The 27,800-nt window shown below is 36.0% G+C and overlaps 1 protein-coding gene across 4 annotated transcripts in view; it reads left to right on the forward strand.

The window, feature by feature from the left end:
• Positions 1-27,800, forward strand: part of mybpc2a (myosin binding protein Ca) — a 92,706-nt gene that overhangs the window by 44,337 nt on the left and 20,569 nt on the right. For all 4 annotated transcript variants that reach the window (XM_030142201.1, XM_030142202.1, XM_030142203.1 and 1 more), the window contains 10 exons: positions 10,521-10,577; positions 10,668-10,837; positions 11,103-11,235; positions 17,994-18,118; positions 23,002-23,107; positions 23,878-24,047; positions 25,554-25,719; positions 26,204-26,310; positions 26,417-26,446; positions 27,428-27,564. In XM_030142201.1, the coding sequence (XP_029998061.1) occupies positions 10,521-10,577; positions 10,668-10,837; positions 11,103-11,235; positions 17,994-18,118; positions 23,002-23,107; positions 23,878-24,047; positions 25,554-25,719; positions 26,204-26,310; positions 26,417-26,446; positions 27,428-27,564 (1,201 nt within the window). The remainder of the gene's footprint in view (positions 1-10,520; positions 10,578-10,667; positions 10,838-11,102; positions 11,236-17,993; positions 18,119-23,001; positions 23,108-23,877; positions 24,048-25,553; positions 25,720-26,203; positions 26,311-26,416; positions 26,447-27,427; positions 27,565-27,800) is intronic.

Genomic DNA, 27,800 nt, shown 5'->3' on the forward strand with positions numbered 1-27,800 from the left:
AGTGGAAGGAAAAAGTACCTTTAACAGCAGAAACCTGGAGCAGAGCCAGACTGAGGAGGATGGACGAGTGACAGGACCAGGAGGGGTTAAAGAGAGAGAGTAAAGGACGAGAAAAAGAGACAGAGAGAGACTGAGGGAGAGGGGGAGAAGGGGGGAGTAAGGGGAGACACATGGATGGAACTGATGCACAGAAAACTGAACTAGAACTGATAAAAGGAGATCAGCTGGAGGTAGTGTAAGTACTAGAAACCAGTACAGAGGACCATGACTGTTAGTACTACTACTACAAATATAAGTACTAACAGTGGATATACTACTACCACAAATATAAGTACTAACAGTGGATATACTACTACTACAAATATAAGTACTAACAGTGGATATACTACTACTACAAATATAAGTACTAACAGTGGATATACTACTACTACAAATATAAGTACTAACAGTGGATATACTACTACTACAAATATAAGTACTAACAGTGGATATACTACTACTACAAATATAAGTACTAACAGTGGATATACTACTACTACAAATATAAGTACTAACAGTGGATATACTACTACCACAAATATAAGTACTAACAGTGGATATACTACTACCACAAATATAAGTACTAACAGTGGATATACTACTACTACAATATAAGTACTAACAGTGGATATACTACTACCACAAATATAAGTACTAACAGTGGATATACTACTACCACAAATATAAGTACTAACAGTGGATATACTACTACCACAAATATAAGTACTAACAGTGGATATACTACTACCACAAATATAAGTACTAACAGTGGATATACTACTACTACAAATACAAGTACTAACAGTGGATATACTACTACTACAAATACAAGTACTAACAGTAGATATACTACTACTACAAATACTAGTACTAACAGTGGATATACTACTACTACAAATACAAGTACTAACAGTGGATATACTACTACTACAAATACAAGTACTAACAGTGGATATACTACTACTACAAATATAAGTACTAACAGTGGATATACTACTACTACAAATATAAGTACTAACAGTGGATATACTACTACTTACAAATATAAGTACTAACAGTGGATATACTACTACTACAAATATAAGTACTAACAGTGGATATACTACTACCACAAATATAAGTACTAACAGTGGATATACTACTACTACAAATATAAGTACTAACAGTGGATATACTACTACCACAAATATAAGTACTAACAGTGGATATACTACTACCACAAATATAAGTACTAACAGTGGATATACTACTACTACAAATATTAGTACTAACAGTGGATATACTACTACTACAAATGCAAGTACTAACAGTGGATATACTACTATTACAAATGCAAGTACTAACAGTGGATATACTACTATTACAAATACAAGTACTAACAGTAGATATACTACTACTACAAATACAAGTACTAACAGTAGATATACTACTACTACAAATACAATTACTAACAGTGGATACACTACTACTACAAAATACAAGTACAAACAGTGGATATACTACTACTACAAATACAAGTACTAACAGTGGATATACTATTACTACAAATACAAGTACTAACAGTGGATATACTACTACTACAAATACAAGTACTAACAGTGGATATACTACTACTACAAATACAAGTACTAACAGTGGATATACTACTACTACAAATATAAGTACTAACAGTGGATATACTACTACTACAAATACAAGTACTAACAGTGGATACACTACTACTACAAATACAAGTACTAACAGTGGATATACTACTACTACAAATACTAGTACTAACAGTGGATATACTACTACTACAAATAAAAGTACTAACAGTAGATATACTACTACTACAAATACTAGTACTAACAGTGGATATACTACTACTACAAATACAAGTACTAACAGTGGATACACTACTACTACAAATACTAGTACTAACAGTGGATACACTACTACTACAAATACATGTACTAACAGTGGATATACTACTACTACAAATACAAGTACTAACAGTGGATATACTACTACTACAAATACTAGTACTAACAGTGGATATACTACTACTACAAATACTAGTACTAACAGTGGATATACTACTACTACAAATAAAAGTACTAACAGTAGATATACTACTACTACAAATACTAGTACTAACAGTGGATATACTACTACTACAAATACAAGTACTAACAGTGGATACACTACTACTACAAATACTAGTACTAACAGTGGATACACTACTACTACAAATACATGTACTAACAGTGGATACATTACTACTACAAATACAAGTACTAACAGTGGATATACTACTACTACAAATATAAGTACTAACAGTGGATATACTACTACTACAAATACAAGTACTAACAGTGGATATACTACTACTACAAATACTAGTACTAACAGTGGATATACTACTACTACAAATACAAGTACTAACAGTGGATACACTACTACTACAAATACAAGTACTAACAGTGGATATACTACTACTACAAATACAAGTACTAACAGTGGATATACTACTACTACAAATACTAGTACTAACAGTGGATATACTACTACTACAAATAAAAGTACTAACAGTAGATATACTACTACTACAAATACTAGTACTAACAGTGGATATACTACTACTACAAATACAAGTACTAACAGTGGATATACTACTACTTCTACAAATACTAGTACTAACAGTGGATATACTACTACTACAAATACAAGTACTAACAGTGGATATACTACTACTACAAATACAAGTACTAACAGTGGATATACTACTACTACAAATACAAGTACTAACAGTGGATATACTACTATTACAAATATAAGTACTAACAGTGGATATACTACTACTACAAATATAAGTACTAACAGTGGATATACTACTACTACAAATATAAGTACTAACAGTGGATATACTACTACTACAAATACAAGTACAAACAGTGGATATACTACTACTACAAATACAAGTACTAACAGTGGATATACTACTACTACAAATATAAGTACTAACAGTGGATATATACTATTACAAATATAAGTACTAACAGTGGATATACCACTACTACAAATATAAGTACTACCAGTGGATATACTACTACTACAAATATAAGTACTAACAGTGGATATACTACTATTACAAATACAAGTACTAACAGTGGATATACTACTACTACAAATATTAGTACTAACAGTGGATATACTACTACTACAAATGCAAGTACTAACAGTGGATATACTACTATTACAAATACAAGTACTAACAGTAGATATACTACAAATACAAGTACTAACAGTAGATATACTACTACTACAAATACAAGTACTAACAGTGGATATACTACTACTACAAATATAAGTACTAACAGTGGATATACTACTACTACAAATATAAGTACTAACAGTGGATATACTACTATTACAAATATAAGTACTAACAGTGGATATACCACTACTACAAATACAAGTACTAACAGTGGATATACTACTACTACAAATACAAGTACTAACAGTGGATATTCTACTACTACAAATACAAGTACTAACAGTGGATATACTACTATTACAAATATAAGTACTAACAGTGGATATACTACTACTACAAATACAAGTACTAACAGTGGATATACTACTATTACAAATATAAGTACTAACAGTGGACATACCACTACAACAAATACAAGTACTAACAGTGGATATACTACTACTACAAATATAAGTACTACCAGTGGATATACCACTACTACAAATACAAGTACTAACAGTGGATATACTACTACTACAAATATAAGTACTACCAGTGGATATACTACTACTACAAATATAAGTACTACCAGTGGATATACTACTATTACAACAGTTAGTACAAACAATAGAAACCTCTACCATCTATGGAACTATATAATAAACACTATCATAACTATATGGATAAGTGAGGGATGACGATGAAGGCAGGAAAGAGGCAGGACCACAAGTAAATGTGGTTTAAAAACATATCATCCACATCCTGTAAACCACAATCTTTCAAAGCTGTTGAGCAGCTTGAGATCTGGCTGTTGTGGTCACAACACAGGGCTAACATTGTTTCATGCTCACCCAACCATTAGGAGATCACGTGTGCTTCATGAATGAGGGCATTATCACCCTGGGAGAATTTACTGACATCAGAATGGCAAGGATAACATGGATGGATGTTATCCTTGGATGAACTGCTCATCCATAGGACGAACACGATCACTCGGAATGGGTTTGAATTTATTGGCATTTATCTTGTTCCCAAGTGGTTCACTGAGGCTCAACCACGCCAGGAAAACATGCTCCATATTGTAAAGGAGATGCCAAAGCCATTCACAATGGAAAACAACAAGCACTTGAGCCTGTAGATATTTATTGGAATGTGTCACACAGAGTTCACCATACAAGAGGGTTACTGGTGACTGAAGACCATGGACTTCACCTTGAAATACACTAGACCACAGGTGTCAAACATGCGGACCGGGGCCCAAACCCGGCCCGCCAAAGGGTCCAGTCCAGCCCCTGGGATGAATTTGTGAAATGCTAAAATTACACTAAGATATTAACAATCCTTTTAGTTCAGGTTCCACATTCAGACCAGTTCAATCTCAAATGGGTCAGACCAGTAAAATACTATCATAATAATTTATAAAAACTCACCACTCCAATTTTTTTTCTCTTACTAAATGTAAATATTTTCATGTATTTACACTAAAACAAAGTAGAATTTCACAAAAAATGCGAATAACCTAAACAAATGTGAACAACCTGAAATGTTTTAAGAGAAGTAAGTACAGTTTTAACAATACTCTGCCTGTTATTAAATCTTTTGTGTGGTTGTAGATCCACTGTGATCTGTAAGTTATAATGTACATGTGGAAATGATAAATTGAAGCAGAATATTGTTAAAATTACACTTATTGTTTCAGTTGGTTCATGTTATTCACATCTTTTGAAAGGATAGTTTGTAGTTGTAAACATTTTCATTGTTTAATTTTTAAAAAAGTGATATTGTATATTATATATTGAATATTTGGTGGACTTTTGGTTCCTGTTTTATTAGGGGAACCCATGTGTTCTAAATAAATGCATATGGGTTCCCCTAAGAAGTCCAAGGTGTAGACCACAGTTGTCAAATATGCGGCCCGGGGCCCAAATCCGGCCACCAAAGGGTCCAGTCCGGCCCTTGGGATGAAATTGTGAAATGCAAAAATTACACTGAAGATATGAACAATCCTTTTAGTTCAGGTTCCACATTCAGACCAATTAAATCTGAAGTGGGTCAGACCAGTAAAATACCAACATAATAACATATAAATAATGTCAACTTCAAATGTTTCTGTTTGTAAATGTAAATATTTTCCTTATTTTACACTAAAACAAAGTATAATTTCATAAAAAATGTGAATAACCTGAACAAATATGAACAACCTAAAATGTCTTAAGAGAAGTAAGTACGATTTTAACAAGATTCTGCCTGTTATTAAATGTTTTGTGTGTTTGTAGATCCACAGTGATCTGTAAGTTATAATGTACATGCGTAAATGATAAACTGAGGCAGAATATTGTTAAAATTACACTTATTTTTTCAGTTTGTTCATGTTATTCGCATTGATTGAGAGGATAGTTTGTAGATGCAAACCTTTTCATAATGTAAATTTACTTTTTTCACTCTAAAATATAGAGGAAAGTTTGGAGTAGACATTATTTATTTATTATTCTGTTATTATTTTACTGGTTCGGCCCACTGCAGATCAAATTTAGCTGAATGTGGAACTGAACTAAAATGAGTTTGACACCCCTGCATTAGATGGACAAAAGTATTGGGACACATTGAATTAAGGTGTTTCTTTTCTAACAGGGGTCTTGGCTTCACTATACATTTCTTAATAACTGGAGTGATACCAACTGTGAGCATTAGTGGAAGGAAAAAGGGTATTTATGGGCCCACTTTTGCATATTTCACATATTGTTAGCCTCATAGCATAATTGCCCAAGTCATACACTATATAGACAAAAGTATTTGGACACATTGAATTCAGGTTTTTCTTTTCTAACAGGGGTCCGGGACACAAAACAATAATGACAAATGTCCTAATAAAGTTTTATATTGGAATAAATATCATTGCATTGCATTGGTTAGTTTTGTTAAAAATGTTATCTTTGCTTCCAAAAGATTTCTGAGATTGTATTTACTGAATTCAAGGTGTCCCAATACTTTTGTCCATATAGTGAATGTGCTTTAGGAACATGTACACTGAACAAAAATATAAACGCACCACTTTTGTTTTTGCTCCCATTTTTCATGAGCTGAACTCAAAGATCTAAAACTTTTTCTGTGTACAAACAAGGTTTATTTCTCACAAATATTGTTCACAAATCTGTCTAAATTTGTGTTGGTGAACACTTCTTCCTTGCTGAGATAATCCATCCACCTCACAGGTGTGGCATATCAAGATGCTGATTAGACAGCAGGATTTTTGCACAGGTGTGCCTTAGGCTGGCCATAAATAAAAGGCTACTCCAAAATGTGCAGTTTTATCACACAGCACAATACCACAGATGTCACAAGTTTTGAGGGAATATGCACTGGTCATGCTGACTTCAGGAATCTCCACCAGAGCTTTTGCCTGTGAATTGAATGTTCATTTCTCTGCCATAAGCCATCTCCAAAGCTGTTTCAGAGAATTCATGAAGAAGACTGTGCGAGGAAAATGGTGGTCACACCAAATACTGACTGGTTTTCTGACCCCCCTGGACCACCCAATACAGTAAAAGTGCACATTTTAGAGTGGCCTTTTATTGTGGCCAGCCTAAGTCACACCTGTGCAATAATCCTGCTGTCTAATCAGCATCTGGATCTGCCACACCTGTGAGGTGGATGGATTATCTCAGCAAAGGACAAAGGAGAAGTGCTCACTAACACAGATTTAGACAAATGTATGAACAATATTTGAGAGAAATAGGCCTTTTGTGTACATAGAAAAAGTTTTAGATCTTTGAGTTCAGCTCATGAAAAATGGGAGCAAAAACAAAAGTGGTGCGTTTATATTTTTGTTCAGTGTAGATTTTCTCAAGAGATATTTGCCTGAAACTTTCTGACTTGAATCTGCCATGATGATCCTTTCTCAGACATCCATATAGCATCAAGTTTAACAACATTGCTATCATTTTCTGATTGCAGTTTCCCATCACATATTTAATTAGTCCGCAAACACAAAATCGTTTTACTTCTTACCACATGATGTGAATACAGAGCTCAGTCTTAGGTAGAAACATATCTTAGCAAGGGACAATTTATGCTTTGCATGCACAAATACAAGTAAAGGCTGTGACGGGCGCCCTCTCGACCTTCTCTATGTACTCGTGACTGCTCAGTACTCACTCATCAAGTTGACTTTTGAGACTTTGAAGACAGGGACAGTGTCGGGTGTCTCTGCTCCTTCGACTGGTCAACACTTCCAGTAATTTCTCTGGTCTGTCTCAGATCTTGGGCTCTTTTTGGTGGTGGAATTATCAGAGGATGTTGGATAAAAAAAACAGTCACCTCTACATTCAGTTTACATAGAAAACCTGCACATAACCAAAATGGAGCTTTAGCTGTTTGTAGACAGTATTGAAAGATATGATCCATGTAATTTACTGCTGCTGTGGAAAAAAAGATGCAATACTTAACCCTCCTCTTGTGTTAGCTTTTGGTTACCATCTGTTATGTTAATGGGTCAGTGTTGACCCATGTCTTAAATCAGCTGTAAAATATACTAAAAATAATTAACCATCATCCAGTTGGTTTCTCATCTCTTGGGTACCTTAGGCTTCCTTAGCCATGAAAATATTGGTTTTAATATTTTTGGCGTGGGCCTCTGGGCCTTTTTTTGTCAGTATACCCCTCAATGTGCACTGTGCCAGTCACCAACTCTATACTGAGCTGACCTCACATGACAAACCCTTCTGTGCTTGTTTTGTTTTTGTGCAGGTATACTGGATAACAAGGCATTATGAGAATCCCCAAAAGCTCACATGATTGGTGGTGGAGCTGGCTGTCAGTGTGTTGGCTGACAGTGCACTTACGATTTTACTTTTGGCTCTAATTATTGCTTTATAATCATATTTTTTATAACTGGGTCAAAACCAACCCTAACAACACAAAGGTCATAATTTCAACCAGAGCATTTCATAATTTAGTGATTTTTTTTAATTTTTATTATTATTATGTTGTTGAAATAGAGGTTCCTGACAAAGACAAAAAGCCTTGATGCAATAAAAAAAAAAAAAAAAAAAAAGTGGTTCTTTTATGCATTTAAAACCTAAAATGGGTCAGTACCGACCCTAACGCAAGAGGAAGGTTAAGTTAGTTAAAGATCCTCTACCATGACTTTCACTAATGCAGTGGTTCCCAACCTTTTTTGGCTCGTGACCCCATTTTAACATCACAAATTTCTGGCGACCCCAAACATTCAAAACGGAGACTTCTTTTTTTTTGCTAAAATTAATTTGTTTTTGATCATGTAATAGTTTGCTATACTATGTTGCAAATAAACATTAATTTTAGATGACATTTAGTCTACATAGTGTATATTATTATGAACGGAGGCAGTAAATGAAGGTGTAGATTACTGCACAAAGGGAGAATTTTATTTTCTTTGGTCAGGATCTGTCCAGTCAGTCCAGCTGTGATTTACAAGGAGGACAATTAATACTGAACAAACAAAAACTCAAAATATGAATTATGAAAGAGCTGCAGCATCTGAAACTGACCACAATGAACATTTGACACAGAAACAGAACCACAGTGCTGCAGTTTCAGACTCACAGTTTGTCATGTTGTTTATGTATTGGGATTGTCTCTATCAAATTACCATTTATTTTTTATTAGTAAGGGTTTTTTTTTTTTTTTATCAGTTACTAGAAATTTCAGATGACCCCACTTGAATTTCAGGCGACCCCACGGTTGAAAATCATCGCACTAATGACTTATAAAATGATCAGGTAAATGAAAAGATCAGCACTGCCACTGTTTCCAAAGTCTCAAAAGTGGATTTGAAGAGCAAGACAGCTCAACACAGAACAATGCTAACACTTCCAAGGTAGCTTTTCCACTCACAGATAACATTCTGTGCACCCCTGGTTTTATTGTCCACAGATTGAGACCAATAAAATGCCACACTACTATGCTACTCCTTTAACACATAATTACTGTTCAGGACAAAAATGTTTCTCCAAATGCCTGTTTTCTGTCTACTTTGTGCCTCTCATACTTGTGTGTTTAGTTTTTCTTTTGATTCCTGTGCTTATGTACAATGGTTTCCTGCTTACAGCTTATTTCTGTTGCGACTGCTGCTTCTGTGTGCTCATCTGTTGGTTTTTGTTTGTTGTTACTTGAATTTAGGGCTTGCTGACTTGTAGTTCTCATCATGCGCTCTGCTCTAAGTTGTCACTCTTCCTATTTTTACATCTTTCAGATCACTGGATGAAAAAAAGGGCAAGATTTCTCTGAAGTCACTAATTTAGGAGAAGTGGCTCAAGCTGTGTTTTTATTAATTTCTGTGCATATTTATAGGCCTCTGTAATGCAGAGGACAATGGGATGCCTTATGGCACAGGTGTCAAACATGAGGCCCGGGGGTCAAAACCAGCCCGCCAAAGGGTCCAATCTGGCCCCTGGGATGAATTTGTGAAATGCAAAAATTACACCAAGATATTAACAATCAAGGATGTTTCATCTAAAGTGGGTCAGGCCAGTAAAACACTATCATAATAACCTATAAATAATGAAAAAAAAAAAAGCTAATTTTTTCTTTATTTTTTAGTGTCAGAAAAGTAAAATTACACAAACATGTTTACATTTACAGACTGGCTTTTTAAAAAAAAAAAAATGAACAACCTGAAATGTCTTAAGAGAAGTTTGCAGTATTTTAACAATATTCTGCCTATTATTAAATGTTTTGTGTATTTGTAGATCCACTGTGATCTGTACGTTGTGATGTACACGTATAAATGATAAACTGAGGTGTAATATTGTTAAAATTACACTTATTTTTCTTAAGAATTTTCAGGTTGTTCATATTTGTTCATGTTACATTCAAGTACGGTTCATTGATGTAAATATTTTAATTATAGAATTTTACTTTTTTCACTCAAAAACATAGAGAAAACTTTGGAGTTGATATTATTTCTAAGTTCTTATCCTATTATTCACATTTTTTGCAAAATTGTATTTTGTTTTAGTGTAAATGCATGAAAATATTTGCATTTGCAAACAGAAAAATTTGGAGTTGTCATTATTTGTATGTTATTATGATAGTATTTTACTGGTCCAGCCAACTTTATATCATATTAGGCTGTATGTGGCCCCTGAACTAAAATGAGTTTGATACCCCTGTCTTATGGAATGTACGCTTTTTTCACTATGTAAAAAAGCAGGTGTTGATTATGATTCCAAATCCAATCTCCATATATATTCTTTTTTACTTTCAGGGGGGATGCAGGTGAGGATGCTGGTGACCTCGACTTCAGTGCTCTGCTCAAGAAGAGGTAACAGCTACATCATGCATGACATCATCCACCATCCCAAATACTTTTTTTTTTTTGTTTTGTTTTACAACCAAATTCTGCTGTACTTAGGGAAAAGAAACAGGAAATCCCTAAAGAAGAAGTAGATGTCTGGGAAATCCTGAAGGCAGCCAAACCCTGTGACTATGAGAAGATTGCTTTTCAGTATGGTATCACAGACCTGAGAGGCATGCTGAAGAGGCTGAAGATGATGAAGAAGACGGAGCCAGAGAAGACTGATGGTAAGGAATGAGAGTAGAGAGACAGGAGAGGGGTAACAAGGCAAAAGCAGACTTCACTAGGATGGTAGTAGGCAGGAAACAAGAGCTCTCTAATGCCGTAGCTTGTAAATACCAGCAGCGTTTAAAGGCCTCGTGGGAGAGGTTATATTGCGGGGTTGACAGGTGGAATGTGTGTTAGCGTATGCTTGCCTCTAGTTGGCATTTATGGATTATTTGGCTATTAAAGCGGTGGTTGAACAATACTAACGGGATACTTTCTTGTCAGCTTTCCTAAGGAAGCTGGATGACGCCTATTCAGTGGAAAAAGGCAAGAAGATCACCCTTACTGTGGAAGTTGCTGACCCAGATGTTCAGGTCAAGTGGCTGAAAAACGGACAGGAAATTAAACCATCCGCCAAGTGAGCCAATTACTACAACTGAGGAGGAGTGCTGTGGAGTCTTCTTAGTGTGTTTGTGTGTGTGTGAGTGTGTGTGTGTGTGTGTTTGTGCTGGACCATGAAGGTAAGGTATTGTAATAATTTGTTAGCAGTCCAACAGGTTTCTACCATAGGGAGGAAGTCGCGGCCTAGTGTGCCCAGTGGAACCTCTCTTCAGAATTAATTTGACAGCAGGCAATGTGGAAGCCAAATAATTTCTTGATTCCCTTTGTATTATACTTTCATTTACATAAATGATCTTTCTCAATTCAAGCTTAAGATACTAAAGTTGAAGATTTTCGACTTCATCTTTTGTCTCCTGAGATACATGTTACCAACACCAAAAGGCCCATCACCTCAACACATACTTTCATTTACTTAAACACTTTTATGACAAAGTTGTTTTTACTTTTAGGTAGGGATGCACATATTACCGATACCGATACCAGTATCAGGTATCGGGTCCGATACTCAACGTATGTACTTGGACTCATAAAAGTGCTCCGATACAACCATTTACGACAACATGACATTCGCAGTTTAGTGCAGCAGGAATGCGGTGGGGGAGTAATGTCAGCAGTGTGGAGGTTTTTCAAAATAAATGACAGTGACAGAAATAATGTTAAAGACACAGACAGATACGGATGGAGTGTTCTGTCTGTCCTCTGCGTACATTCCATCCATTTTCCAGGTGCTCCCGGATGCGTGCCCAGATGGACAATACCACCGCGAACCGTGGAGGTAGCGGATCTGTTCAAAGAGCGACTGTGAGTTAGAGAAAAACTGCTGACAGATTTAGGACAAATACCCTCATCAGTATCAATATCAACATTAGTATCCACATTAGTGCTACCTCTGTCGTCTCCATATTTATTATTATTGACTTTCTCCTAATTCTTCGAAAAAAATTTCACTTTTCTTCGTGGTATTTGTCCAGTATAGTTAATTACGAACGGCGCCCCCTGGTGGATTAATTGAGAAACACTCATTCCAACACATTAAATGTCAGTAGCAGCACTTTGTTCCAGTTAGACTAATGACATCGACAATAAAGCACATTTTCAAAAGTAACTAAGAACTGGAATGATATTATTAAGTACACATATCAGTAGTAGGTATCGGCAAGTACTCAAATGTAAGTACTTGTACTTGTACTCGTCTGGAAAAAAGTGGTATCGGTGCATCCCTACTTTTAGGCAGCCACCAGGGGCTGATAAATATATTTTGTCTTCAGTTTAGGGAGGTACCATATCACCCATCCCAAAGATGTTGGGTTATTTTGCTTTTTATTTTTTTGTATGACAGTGTTTTAACTGTGCAGCTGTTTTATGTTTTTAATCTATTCTTTTATTTTTCTTTCATTTTTGGTTTTTTCCCCTGTAAGTCGCTTTGGAAAAAAGCATCTGCCAAATGCATTAATGTAATGTAAAGCTAATTAAAGGTAAAAGTATATGACGTATTAACAAATCCGTGCCTTGAACACAGAAGCTCGAGTTAAAGAGGCAGTTTTTGCACATGTCTACAAAGAGTTAATTAACAAAACAGGTTGTGCCTTCTGTATCTCACTAAAATGATGTGCCGTAAATGTTAGTTGTGACCTTCTTTCAGTTGTAGAGCTGTCTCCAGTGGCTGTATCACTCTCCTCTTTGCTCTTTTCTCCTTCTCCATCAAAGGCTTCTTGTGGTGTTTTATTGAAGAGGGTACAGCTGTTGTGAGTGATATTTTTTCAATGGCTCCACCATCTGCCATTTTGAGTAATTTCACCCTGTTCATATCAAGTAAGGCAATCCTCATCCTGTCTTTGATTAAGACAGTTACTTGTAGAGAGAGTGGAACAGAGTGTGAATTTCCCACATATATGCCTGTTAACAAAGACAAACATAGCATTAGCTATAACTAGCACGATAGACTCCTCTATTATATATGCAATACACTAAGCACAATATATTCATACGCAAAACAGGTGAAGATATTGACCAAACAGAGAAATATGCTGTCATGTAAAATTTACGACCGCAAGTGGGAGACATCTCTGGTCTCTTTGACGGTGTTCCCCGGTTGTATTTATGTCTCTGTACTCCCATCTATATAGTGGAGCTTCGTTGAGTAACAGTCACACAGAGCCAAAGACAAACTCAGAGACTGAGCAGAATTGGAGCCGCAAAAAGTGTTTATTCATACACAAAATAAACACTGAGTTGACATCTGCAGAAACAACTGACTTTTTCGCTCTAGGAGACCACTTTTATATCATCAAAAGTAGGTTGAGTTTAGGTACAAACCATACCCATTTTTTATCATATTTTGAACATTAATCTAGTCACGTCAGAAACCCCCCTTTTTAGCTCGTCTCCGATAGGGTGAGGTTTTTTTGGTGTCTGTCAGGATTGGTCAAAACATATACATATGCAACTAATTCCCAGTATTTGATTACCATATATAAACATGTAACTTTTTCTTGGAAAATGTTAGGTACTTCCCAGAACGTCCAAAATTTCCACTCACGTGTACTTCTTTTGTACACCACGTTTTCCGAAACTTCCATGAGCTCACATGTTCTTTCTGCCCGCCCCGTTTTGTAACTTTGCATAAATTCACGTTCTTTCGATGGCTACACGTGTTCGTTCTTTTGTGAGTCTCCCAGGAAAAAGAGACAACTACTCTGTCACAACCATCGCATTACAGTGAAATTTAACTTATGGCATGCAAATGAATACTTTTGAATATAAAATGAATACTTTTGATTAAAATACTGGTTTCTAATACTTTGATTAAAATACTGATTTCTGACACCACAATGCTTTTTATGGTGTTGTGGAGGATGTTTCTGTTGCCCAGAGTTGCATTCTGGATTGGATTCAGACTGTACACATCGACTGAAAACCTTCAAAAAAGAGGAGAAAAAAGCAACTGGAATTCTGTTTATGAGTTGCCATAGCTTATGAAGGTGGCACTAATAGATTATTCGGCTTAGTTTGTGAGGGTCTTAGGCTATCCTACTGTCATATCCCTATAATAATATCAGTTGACTTTATTTATAGCACTTTTTGAAGCAAAGTTATAAAGTTTTTTACAATATAAAACACATTTTAAGATAAATGCATGCTCAGCATCAGATGAAACATAAAACAATAAAAAATTGAAACAGCTAGGAAAATACCATCTGACAAAATGGAGTTTTTTAGAAGAGACTTGAAAGAAGATATTGAGTTTGGCAGCCCGAGACCCTTTGGCAGGGAATTCCACAGCTGAGGGGCCCAGGCAGTGAAGGCCCTGTTTAGTTACAAGGTGTGAATTAGGAACCATTAGAAGGGCCTTAACAGAGGATCAGAGCAGCAGTCAGATTTATGCACACGTTCCATACGTTTGAGAACCTGCCTGAGAGAATTACTCAAACAGCGTTGTGATGTCAGATATGGGGTTACCAGGGCGTGCTCAGAAGAGAGAAAAAAGAAGAAAACAGTAGAAATAAACTAGCACTGAAAGAGCAACCTACCAACAGTGCAAGAAATGATTTTTTTTTTTTTTTTTTTAACAAAAATGACTAAAATTATATGACTAAGTGCCCTGACCATGAAGAAAGTGACAGACATGTCTTTTCAGTGAAGGTTCAGTGTTAAAGGTTAGTGCATGATCACCTGAAATCATGAAACTTTACATTAGAATAAGTCATTTGTATCCACAGTGTGAGTGGGGTGCCGTTTATAGAGTTACATGGGGTGGCATGGTCACATACTTAACACTTTCACCTCACAGCCAGAAGGTTGTGTGTTTATCCCCAGTTAGACCAGGGCCCCACTGCAGGGTTTTCCTCTGGGTCTTCCTGTTTCCCCCACTATCAAAAACAGTCATAGGCAGGTTAATTCCTGTCAGTGCCCTTGACCAAAGTACTGATGAAAATGTGGAGTTGGTCCCTGAGGCCGCTCACTGCTCCTAATATGTTAATCACTAACACTAATTCTAGGTACTGTCGGAGTATTAGCACGGGTAAAATGCAGAGACCAAATTTTCCCGCAGGGATGATAAAGTCAGTTAACCTTTGACACTGCCATGTTTCTTCAGCTGTCTGAATGGACACATTCAACTGCTAATGTACATTACTATCATCTACTGTTTGAGTACAGACATAGACAGACACTCAAAAGCCTGGAATGGAAAAAACAAGCACTATGCCTCCAATAAGGGACCGATGCATTTTTTGTGGCCACTGTAGGTAATGTAAGGTGAGGGCAAAGCGGTGCAATCTGCCACTTCACCACTAGATATCACTAAACACTCACTGAACCTTTCAGATAATGTAATATGTCACAAAGGGATACTCTATACCAGTGGTTCCCAACCTTTTTTGGTGCTTGACCCCATTTTAACATCACAAATTTCTGGCGATCCCATACATTCAAAACAGACTTTTTTTTTTTGTTGCTAAAATTAATTTGTTTTTGATCATGTTATAGTTTGCTATACTATGTTGCAAATAAACATTAATTTTAGAGGACATTTAGTCTATATAATGTATATTATTGTGGACAGAGGCAGAAAAGCCAGGGGTAGATTACTGCATAAAGGGAGAATTTGATTTTCCTTGGTCAGGATATGTACAGTCAGTCCAGCTGTGATTTACAAGGAGGACAATTAATACTGAACAAACAAGAACTGAAACTATGAATTATGAAAGAGCTGCAGCATCTGAAACCGACCACAATGAACATTTGACAGATAAACAGAACCACAGTGCTGCAGATTTAGCTTCAGTTTGTCATGTCTTTTATGTATGTGATTGTCTCTCTCAATTCATCATATATTTTTTATTAGTAAGTTTTTTGTTTGTGTGATTTTTTATCAATTACTACAAATTTCAGGTGACCCCATTTGAATTCCAGGTGATCCCATGTGGTGTCCCAACCCCAAGGTTGAAAAACACTGCTCTATTCCCACTATTGTAGCTCTTGCAGTTGTATACACTCAGTCACTTACCACGGACATCAGCTAAGTCTGAGGGCTTAATGATTAGACTTTATGGGCACAAAACATGTGCAAATGACACAAAAACATATTGTGCAATTCACAGAGAACACACAAACATTAGAATTCAGTGCAAACTGTTCTGCAAAGCAGGTAACACCGGTGTTGCTCCTGTGTCATTTGAACAAATGTAAATCAGAGAATTCTAAGACTTTTATTACAAAGTCCCCAATCTACACATGCACTGTAAGCTGGTGCAACTAACAGCTACAGAATACTGGTGTTAACTACTCACAAACTCACTGTTGTTGCAGTGTTTTGCTGTCACCAAACCTTGTCTGTGATACTTAAATGATACTGAATCAATGTTAATGGTATCAGGTGCAAAATCTTCATACACACATCATGTAAAAAGTCAGAGATTAATCAAGCACGTCTCAGATGTACCTGAATTACATTAATGTCTGGAGCCTATTTTCATGGATATTTCAGTTTATTAACTATTTTTATAGATGTGAGATATTGTAGCAGTTTTAAAATTGGCCTGTGATTAGAGCTCTTTGTATACACTTTTGTTCATTAAAGACAAATTTTTTTTCAGTATCGACCAATCTGAGCTAAATGTAAAGAAACACTTAAAACTCTAGAAACTCTAATGCAAAACAAGTGCAAATTGCACATGTTTATTTGCTCTATAATCTCATCAAAGGAGCAGTAACTTAAAACGGACCAGAATAATTATTAGAAGGATATTAGGATTAGGATTAGAAGGATATTATATAGAAGGATATTATTAGAAGAAACTGCAGCACTGTGGTTCTGTTTCTGTGTCAAATGTTCATTGTGGTCAGTTTCAGATGCTGCAGCTCTTTCATAATTCATAGTTTCAGTTCTTGTTTGTTCAGTATTAATTGTCCTCCTTGTAAATCCAAGCTGGAGTGACTGTACATATCCTGACCAAAGAAAATAAAATTCTCCCTTTGTGCAGTAATCTACACCTGGATTTACTGCCTCTGTCCACAATAATATACATTATATGGACTAAATGTCACCTACAATTAACATTTATTTGCAACATAGTATAGCAAACTATTACATGATCAAAAACAAATTAATTTTAGCCAGAAAAAAATGTCTCTGTTTTGAATGTGTGGGGTCAGCAGAAATTTGTGATGTTAAAATGGGGTCAGGAGGCAAAAACGGTTGGAATCCACTGCTCTAAATCATGCAAAGATACATCAGTCACCTCTCAGAATAAAATTATGAACCAAGAAGTGTACTTTTAATGTTGAATGTTGACGGCGTGCTGTACTCCCACACACATAATTCTGCCTCAGCTATAGCTGTTCATTCAGTATTCAGATTAGACTGATGATTAATGGCAGTTATCACCTTTTCTCCTGTGATGTGTAGGCTTGCTCACTGTTACTATGGGAATGGTTTCCTTTCATCCTGTGTGACGACACTGTAGCAGTACTACACATTTGTCATCATGTTAGTACAGCAACCTCTGCACCGCAGGAAGACAGGATGTGCGTGGAAGCGTTTAAGCTGAATGTGTGCATGTACACATCACTATAATATAGTTTGAGGATTCTTGTTTCGGTCTGTAACTGTGAATCACTCCTTTGCCTTAAAGCCTTCTGCAGCTGATTGTGGATGGATTTGCTGAAAGCAGTTAATCATCATTCTTTCTTTCTTTGTGTCCGTGTCTTTTTCTCTGGTTTTGTGCTTTATCCTCCTTGTGTAATCTTCCCCCATCGTTCCTGTGTGTCCAGGTATGTGTTTGAAAGCGTGGGCAACAAGCGGTCACTCACTATCAACAAGTGCAACCTGTCGGATGACGCAGCATATGAGTGCGTGGTTGGGGAGGAGAAGTGCTTCACGGAGGTTTTTGTCAAAGGTATATGAGTCACTGTCTTTAGAGGAATCCTTCTTTCAGGAGGAAGAGGTTTTTTTTTCTGCTCGATTAGGCAAATGCTGTCATTCGAGCGTTGAGAGGCTTGACAGCTCTGTTCCCTCCTTGTGTCTGTGTTTGTCATTTGTTTATTTCAGTGCTTTTGTGCCACACCGTAGCATGCTGCGCTCTGTTGTCTCCTCAGTCATTTTTAATGGGAACGTCGAGAGTGAAATTTTTATGTTTTGTTTATTCTCATGTATCATTGTCTTTGTGCTGTATGTATTAATGTGCTGTCATATTTATTACAGTCTGACTGATTTGTATAGCTTTTGATGGCCAATTAGAATATTCTTCAAATTAAATATTTATATTAATATTCATGGTATTTTTATATTTTGCGCCGATATTCAGCTGTTACTGTTTAAAGCAATGACTCAGTAAGTATGAATTACCCATCCATGGGATAGCTTAGACCAGAATTATATTATATTATATTATATTATATTATATTATATTATATTATATTATATTATATTATATTATATTATATTATATTATATTATATTATACTCTGTGTCTGTGTGTGTTAACTTGAATTTTTGTGTTTTTAGCTGTTTTATTTATTTTATGAAATCTTTATTTACCCAGGCAAGGAATTAAGAACAGATTCTTATTTACAAATGCAGCCTGATCAAAGAGTGATGGCTCCTTGAGGGGTAGGGAGTGGGGTGGGGGGGCTAAAAGTAAAAACAAGGTTATACTCTATACATATACAGCTATAAAAGTTTGATGTAAGTTGTCTACAATGTCAACATCAATGCAGGTTGCTGCTGATTTATCTTGACATTAGCAAATGCAACAGGAAGCTCAGTAAATGACAGCTAGCCATAACTAGAAGTCACAGCAGTTTAAGCAAGACATAAATAAAATACTTGACACTTGGGCTTTTTTAGTGTCGCATTAAGTGATTCAAGGGTAAATATGACGTGTCAACTAGTATCATATGCAATATCCTGAGTATTCACCATTTGAAATAAGAAGTAACTTGAGATATAGATTAATGTAAAGATTATGTTCCCTTTGTAATTGTATATTTTGTTTTAGTATCTTGAATCAGGGGTCTCAAACATGTGGCCAGGGGCCAAAATGCGGCCCGCCAAAGATTCCAATCTGGCCCGTGGGATGAATTTACAAAGTGCAAAAATTCCACAGTCAAGGCTGTCAAATTAGTTAGTTCAGGTTCCACATACAGAGCAACATGATCTCAAGTAAAATAACAGCATAATAACCTACAGAGTATAATGACTCCATATTTTCTTCTCGGTTTGATGTGGAAAAAAATATTACATTATGTCTATAAATAATGACAACTTCCAATTTTTGTCTTTGTTTTAGTGCAAAAAAATCATTAAATTATGAAAATATATCTACATTTACAAACTACCCCGTAATAATACAACATGAATAACCTGACCAAATATGAACAACCTGAAATGTCTAAACAAAATTAAGCACAATTTTAACAATTCTCTGCCTGTTATTCAGTGTTTAGTGTCTTTGTAGTTCGGTTCCATAATGCACATGTATAAATGATAAGTTGAGGAATAATATTGTTAAAATTACACTTATTTTTCTTAAGAAATTTCAGTTTTATGAGGTTATTCACATCTTTTTTTGTTTGAAGAGTTTATAAAAGTAAGTATTTTCATAAATTAATGGGGGTTTTTTGCATTGAAACAAAGACAAAAATTTGGAGTTGTCATTATTTATAAGTTATTCTGTTATTATTTTACTGGTCCGGCCCATTGGAGATCAAATCGGACTGGATGGGGCCCCTGAAAGAAAATGAGTTTGAGAGTCCTGCCTTAAGTAATGAATAAGTTGATATAGAACATGTCAAGAACTTAGCCTGTATATTAGAATGATAGAAGTTACCATAATGAATAGGTAGATTATCACAAACCAGAGCTAAAACACCACACACGGTAATCTGAAGACAAATAGTTGGTGCTATGATTGAGTAGTTATTGTTGTGTTCAAGCAAAAAGTAATATTTTCCAAGAAAGGTTCCATTAATGACGACATAATTCATAATAGAAAATTAACGAGCCTCGATAACAGTCAGAGGTAAACATTGCCTTCTTCTTTCCTACTGTGCTGCTTTAGTGTCAGACGGCTGCTTTTTATCTTGTCTGGTCTCATGTACTCCTGAGGGAAATGTAATTCTTGCATTTTTCTATAGACAAACCATGCATTCCATTGAGTACATCAAGCTGATTTTACAAAACTTTTCTGAGGCCTGCAGTCAAATTGCACATGTTTCTGTGGTGCTGTGACTATAGTTCAGGGAGTTTGTGGGCTCGCCAGCAGAGGTTGAAGAGAATTGAGACGTCCGTAGGGGGACTGGATGCTGACGATGACAAATAGCCCGAACCTAGCAGAGCATCAAGCATCTCGCCATGCGGTTACACAATGTGACTCCCATCACCTCAAGAGACTTGAAGTACCTTCCACCTTTTCAAGAGGGGTGTATTTTGTGGCAATGATATGGACTCCAGGAGTATATCGTACTGTTACTCAAACAGAGAGGAGAGTTTTCTCATCTATTAAGTAGTATTTTCTACTTACGGACTGAACTAATGCACATGCCACCATGCAACCCATCCACGAAGTGCAAAAGAGACGTAAAGTGCATGAAAAAATAAATAATAAACTGTATCTGATGTTTACGTCACAGAAGTTAAATTTGATTTTAGAACTGGGGTTTGACACATGAAACACATCGTTAGCCTCACAGCATAATTACCTAAGTCATACACTATATGGACAAAAGTATTGGGACATGTTGAATTTACAGGGTGGGGAAGCAAAATTTACAATGAACATTTAGTTGTTTTTTCTCAGCAGGCACTACGTCAATTGTTTTGAAACCAAACATATACTGATGTCATAATCATACCTAACACTATTATCCATACCTTTTCAGAAACGTTTGCCCATACGAGTAATCAGGAAAGCAAACGTCAAAGAATGTGTGATTTGCTGAATGCACTCGTCACACCAAAGGAGATTTCAAAAATAGTTGGAGTGTCCATAAAGACTGTTTATAATGGAAAGAAGAGAATGACTATGAGCAAAACTATTACCAGAAAGTCTGGAAGTGGAGGAAGCAACAAAAAACGTACCAAAGCTTTTATTAAAGCTCTCAAATCCAAAATCCCAAAGGATCCAACCAAATCCATGAGAAAAATGGCAATTGAACTTGAGGTAGACAACAAGAGCGTTAGAAATGCAGTAAAATATGATTTGAAGATTTAAATTCTCATGACTTTCAATAAACTGATTGATCATACACTGTCTTTCAATCCCTGCCTCAAAATATTGTAAATTTTGCTTCCCCACCCTGTAGGTGTTTCTTTTCTAACAGGGGTCTGGGATACAAAACAATAATGACAAATGTCACACTATAGTTTTATATTGTGATGAATATCATATTGATTACACTGGTCAACACCAAATGTATTGTTTCAGTTTTTTGAGCTGATTTAGGATCATTTTGGTGCTGAATCCAAAAATCACATTAATTTTGCTCAATCAGGTCAACTTTCTGAACTATGCTACATATTGGCTTTTGAACATTTTTGCTTACATTTATGGGCATTTTCACATCATATGATACAAAATTCTTTCATATTTCTTGCAATAAACGAGTTCTGAAGATTTGACTTTTGCCAATTTATGATTAATGTTTTTTTTAATATTACAGGTGAATGAAATGGCTTCGACTAGAAGATCTTGCAAAAATAAGCCTGATGTATTCTGCTACATCTGCGGTGAATACACCATTGTACCTAACAGGAATCAAGTGATCAAATGATTTTTTTTTTCTCTTAAAACCTATTTTGGGTGAGAACTATATAAAAAAATCACCTGATAAAGTCACAAAAATGTAATCAATTTTGTGAGAAGATCAAATTTTTCCAAATCAAATTAGCAAAAAAAAAACCTGACCTGATTGAGAAAAACAGATGTCATTTTTGGATTTAGCGGTGCAAAATGGTCCTAATTCAGTTGAAAAAACCTAGACAACTTGCAAAAAAACATTTTTTTGTAACCCAGTGTTATTAATATTGATGTTTTTACCTCATATCAACATGAACAGGACATCTTACAGCTGTAGACATGATGTGTCCCTATATTTTTGTCCATATAGTTAACAAAACATCAGTATTTCCTTAAAGTTTAATGGGAGATTTTTCTACCTCAGTGACATGTGAAGAAAGTAGATGTTAGTTGTGGTAGAAAATTATTATTGACAGTCAGAGCACAAAAAATATGTTAAAAGTTAAGAGGTGGAACATTTAAAACCATAGTTGTGAAAAAAAAAAAAGTTTCAGGCAAATATCTCTTGAGAAAATCTACATGTTCCTAAAACACAGTCACTACGTGGACAAAAGTATTGGGACATGCTGAATTCAGTAAAAACCATCTCTGAGGTGTTTTGGAAGCAAAGATAACAATTTAAACAAAACTAACCAATGTGATGATATTTATCCCAATATAAAACTATATTATGTCATTTGTCATTATTGTTTTGTATCCCAGACCCCTGTTAGAAAAGAAACACCTGAATTTAACACGTCCAAATAGTGTATATGACTTGGGCAATTATGCTATGAGGTTAGCGATATGTGGAATATGCACAAGTGGGCCCATAAATACCCTTTTCTCCTCCACTGATGCTCACAATTGGTATCAGTCCAGTTATTAAAAAATGCATAGTGAACAGTAGCTGGTTTAGAGAATACAATAGTACTGGTTTTTAATGACACATAACCTTGTGTTATTTCTAATATGGTTTGACTCAGAGATTTCTTTGTTTCCAGAGCCCCCGGTCACCATCACCAAGCTGCTGGATGACGTTCACACTGTGGTGGGTGAGAGGGTTGATTTTGAGGTGGAAGTGTCAGAGGAGGGAGCGAATGTCAAATGGTGAGTGGATATTCCACTGGAGGTGTGAAATAATCAGTGGATCTGTCATGAGGTCATATTTCCATCAGCACATACTATATCTTATAATATCTCTGTCTAAATTTGTCAACATTTATCAACATTTTATGACAGAATTTTCTGAGAAATAAGCCTTGCAATGCTGTGTTAAACATGTTGAACATTACATATATGTCTGTTAAAGTGTCATTAACCCTTTCATGCATAAGTCACTCCAGTGGACAGTTATTCTCCAGCTGTTCTCTTGTATATTCATGGGTTTAGTTGTTTTAGCTCCATATCAGCCAACACAGTGGACACTTACGCATCATCTCGTATCCTGACATTCATACCATCACTGTAACTTTGCTGTTCTTGATGAACCTGATCTGCACTCACATGTTTGAGTGTAAATCAGTTGTTATTTGTTAGACAAGAAGGTTTTTTTTTTGCACATTATTTCGATGAAGTGAGGAATTAATAGCATTAGAATATGATAAAATGTGAGAAGACATCAGATTTGCAGCATTAAACATGTTTTTTATTTCATTGTTTTCATATCCCTCTCTGATATTGGGTTTTAAACACGTGTTTCTTTACTTCAAAAATTAAATGCATGGGTATTTTTGTAATTCCACAGAAAAAAAAACTGGATTGCATTGTTTTTTTCATGCCTAAGGAGGAATAAAAACACTGAAGAAAAAAATCTTGACAAGGGTTTTCACAATTAATACATGAAAGGGTTACAGACTCTGCGTGTATGTGTTTTTTAGGATGAAGGATGGAGTTGAGATTAACAGAGATACGGCGGGTTCAAAGTACAGGTTCAAAAAGGACGGGAAAAAACACATGTTGATCATTAATGAAGCCACCAAGGAGGATGTTGGAATGTACTACGCTTTTACCACGGGTGGAGAGTCCAAGGCAGAGCTGGAGGTTGAAGGTAACGTGTCTACTCATATCAGCGTTCAGTTATTCAATTAAAAACTTTGCGTTAGCTCCATGTTTGATGTGTGCTTTTTGAGGAAGCAGCCATCATAGATAAACTGCAAAACTTGGAAACGAACCTGAAAAATGCAATCAAAAGTGATTTCAAGTGTGAATAGATCCCAACGCTCCCATGCCAGGACATTTAATACTAACAGCACGGGCAGTAACTCACAGACCATCAGCTGTTATTTAAAGGTTACAAACAAGTATATTCATATTTCATTGCTCCTCCGTTACAAATTTAAATAAAATTCACACATCAGCTCATGATGATGTTTTTCATTCTGACAAGCATAAAAAGCAATAAATTAGTCATCACTCATGTCATAATTAATATTACTTTATTAATCCCTTGTTTCAGTAGTTCATCACATGATTTGTCACAGTAATTTTCTTTTACACCTCCAAAATTGATGATTGGGTCTCGGCTTACCCTCCTGAAATCAGGATGTCTCAGTTGTTGCAGACTTATGAGCCAGACGGGACTGCTTAATTGATTAGGGTGTGAATGAAAATGTCTGTCCTTCATCCTCAGATGGAGGCTGTGCATAGTGCAACTAAATGGACAGTCCTGTCATAATTGCATCACCCCAGGTTCATGTAAACATGATACTGCAGCGTAATTGGTAAATAAACTGCCTACATAAAGTGCACCATGACATCATCATGGAACATATCATTATTGTACTGGTTCAGTGTGTGTTATTCTAACTGTTATTCATAAGGCTGTGCAATATCACCAAAATCTGGTATCTCTACAATGAATATATCATTCCATGTCCAAATTATGAATAGTTGAAATTAATTACCACAAAGAACAGCTAATTTCTTATTATATTTTGACTGCTTATCTGTACTCTCCTTTTTAACTAGAAGCTTTGCATTTTTGGTCATTTGACAAAATGCAAATTATTAATATGTAAATAGAAAAAGATTCCTAGAAAACAGTTTTCAACAAAGAATTAAGAGGTTAATGATGTTAAACTTGCGGGGACTGCTCTGTACATTTAATATGTTCATCACATCCACTGACAGAAGTAATCTCTCTTTTAGGTATCTTGCAACTTATTGTATCTTTCATGGTTGAAGATCTTTTGTTTTGTGCTATCTTCACTCTCTTTCTTGACTGTATTTCTTGGCTGTATTTGTCCCATGTAGAAAAAGGAAGACTGTTTTCAAAAAAAAAAAAAAAAGAAAAATATTGCAGTGAATAGTTTAATATCTGGTGCAACCAACCTAAAAATGAATACAGTGCAGTTCCTCTAGCTTTGCATGCTTGATACTATACCAGTGTATTTCTAATTTATACTGGAGTTATGAAGTTCATTGGCAATGCGACACTCCTTAAAGCAGACTGTATTGTCCATGTAAATGTATATCGTAAACATATCTATGTTGAAATCAAATGAAAAGAAAAAATCCTCCCCTGAACCGGTGCATGCTGATCTCTTTACCTCAGAAAAGGAGCTGGAGGTTCTGCAGAGCATAGCTGACCTGACGCTGAAGGCTGCTGAACAGGCTGTATTCAAGTGTGAAGTGTCTGATGAAAAAGTGACGGGGAAATGGTTTAAGGATGGTGTAGAGGTCCAGGCCAGCGATCGCATAAAAATGACGCACATTGGAAGGTATTATGTGAGACTGGTGAGGTATTATTGTCAGAAAGCTGTTGTGTGAGTTCTCCATCCCAACCATCTTGCACAGGTACACACACAAACACACACACACGTGCAGATTCACAAAATCATATAGCTCTCACAATGAGAACTGTCTGCTGCAGGGCTTGGCAAACTATTACCAAAGGGTTTTGTCAGTTGTTTGACCCACTTTTTGGATAGGCTGCAATCTGTAGAGCTCTAACATCTTAACACACACGTACACACATAAATGCCCTGGGGGTCTGGGGTTTCTCTCTGTAATCCCTCCATCAGAGGCGCCTACGGCAGGAGATATGCCAAGGCGACAGCGGTCACACAAGGTGAAAACCATTTAGTATGTTTCTCGCTCTGTGATATTGCCTCATAGAGTACGTTGCTAGGGCAACAATTTTTGCATAATTATGGGTCACAACGAGTGTTGTCTCCTTGGTAACATCTGGTAACATGTCCCCAGGATTCACAAGTTGACGATTGATGACGTGAAGCCTGGGGATGCTGGAGATTATTCTTTTGTTCCTGATGGCCATGCATTGTCTATCTCAGCAAAACTCAATTTCTTGGGTAAGGGTAACACTCAAACCAAAAAATATGAAGAATGTTGCTATTTAATATAAAGTCATCTAGTCAAAACTTCAACACATCTGATTTATGTTTTTTTTCCCCTCAGAAATCAAGATTGACTATGTTCCCCGACAAGGTAAGTGAGAGTTTTTGTAGAATCTGTTTTTATTGTCTTACTGTAATACATTGCTTATTATCCTGCATTTCCCAATGAATTTTATGACAGTGTTTGGAAACTTATATATGCCCAAAACTTACCTGAAATTGGATATCAGCAAGACAATGAGGATTTTTTTAACATTATGCAATAGTCAGGCAGGAAAACTGTCAATCTGTAAAAACTATAAGAAATCATATTCTAAACAGTGATGTCAGTTTGCAGTAAGAAGTGACTGAATATATTTTCAATAATGAATACACTTCCTCTGGTCAGCAGTGATGGAAACACTGTGTGTATCTGCTATTTTAACTCTTTTTCCAGTGGGATGGTATGATGCAGGTCTTCAGCTATAAATGTCACCCCTCTTAGTTCAAGATGTACTTGATATTAAAAAGGAGGATGAAGTAAAAGATATAAAAATGTAATCACTGTTACATTTGAGATGCTGATATGACACACTGAAAACAAAAAAATGAGGGGCAAACTCGTCTATCCCCTATTTTTAGCCTGTTTACTCGGATAAAAAAATAATAAGAATTTTCTAAAACTGCGTTATTGAACCTGTAATCTAATTTGACTGTGAACTAACACACATTACCAGAAGGCCACAGCTCTTTAAAAACCAGCTTCCTTTAGTTTGGGGTCAGATCATGAACTCAGATATTGACATGTGTTCTCTTTCTTTGAAAATGTACTGTATGAATTTGGAGCAACATAACAAAATAAAAAAGGTGATGTAAGGTAAAGGCTTTGACAAGGTACCCAATAGGAATGCTTATCTTTAACACTCAGTGAACGATTCAACCCTGATAAATATGACACCTGCATAAAAATGATCACATTTAAGATGTTTTCTATCATCACATATTGTTATCTACCAGACCTTCAAAGAGTGTACATTAAAAATGTTATTTTTCTAACCTTAATGCACACTTTTTCCCATTTTGTTGATGAAAGATCCTCCTAAAATCCACCTGGACACGAGCCTCGGCAATAAGAACACCATTATTGTGGTGGCTGGAAACAAAGTTCGCCTTGACGTGGAGATCACAGGAGAACCGGCCCCCACTGTGTGCTGGATGAAAGAAGACAATGTGAGGGAGAAAAGAGAGGATTCTCACCATTTACCTCATACAAACTCACACAAATCAGATTTTTTTTTGCCTTTGTGCATCAAGCGTAGAAACCTGACTGTAGAATACAAAAGAATGAAACATGAACCAGAGTGGGAAGGTTGAATCACCTGCTGACAGCGGTGCAGTCATCATGCAACGCTATTGTCTTAACAATGTCTTTTGTTGTGTTTGACTCTCCTGCTCTGTCCCACACT

This window comes from Sphaeramia orbicularis, chromosome 8 (genome assembly GCF_902148855.1).
Source record: "Sphaeramia orbicularis chromosome 8, fSphaOr1.1, whole genome shotgun sequence".
In the NCBI taxonomy this organism is placed as follows: domain Eukaryota; kingdom Metazoa; phylum Chordata; class Actinopteri; order Kurtiformes; family Apogonidae; genus Sphaeramia; species Sphaeramia orbicularis.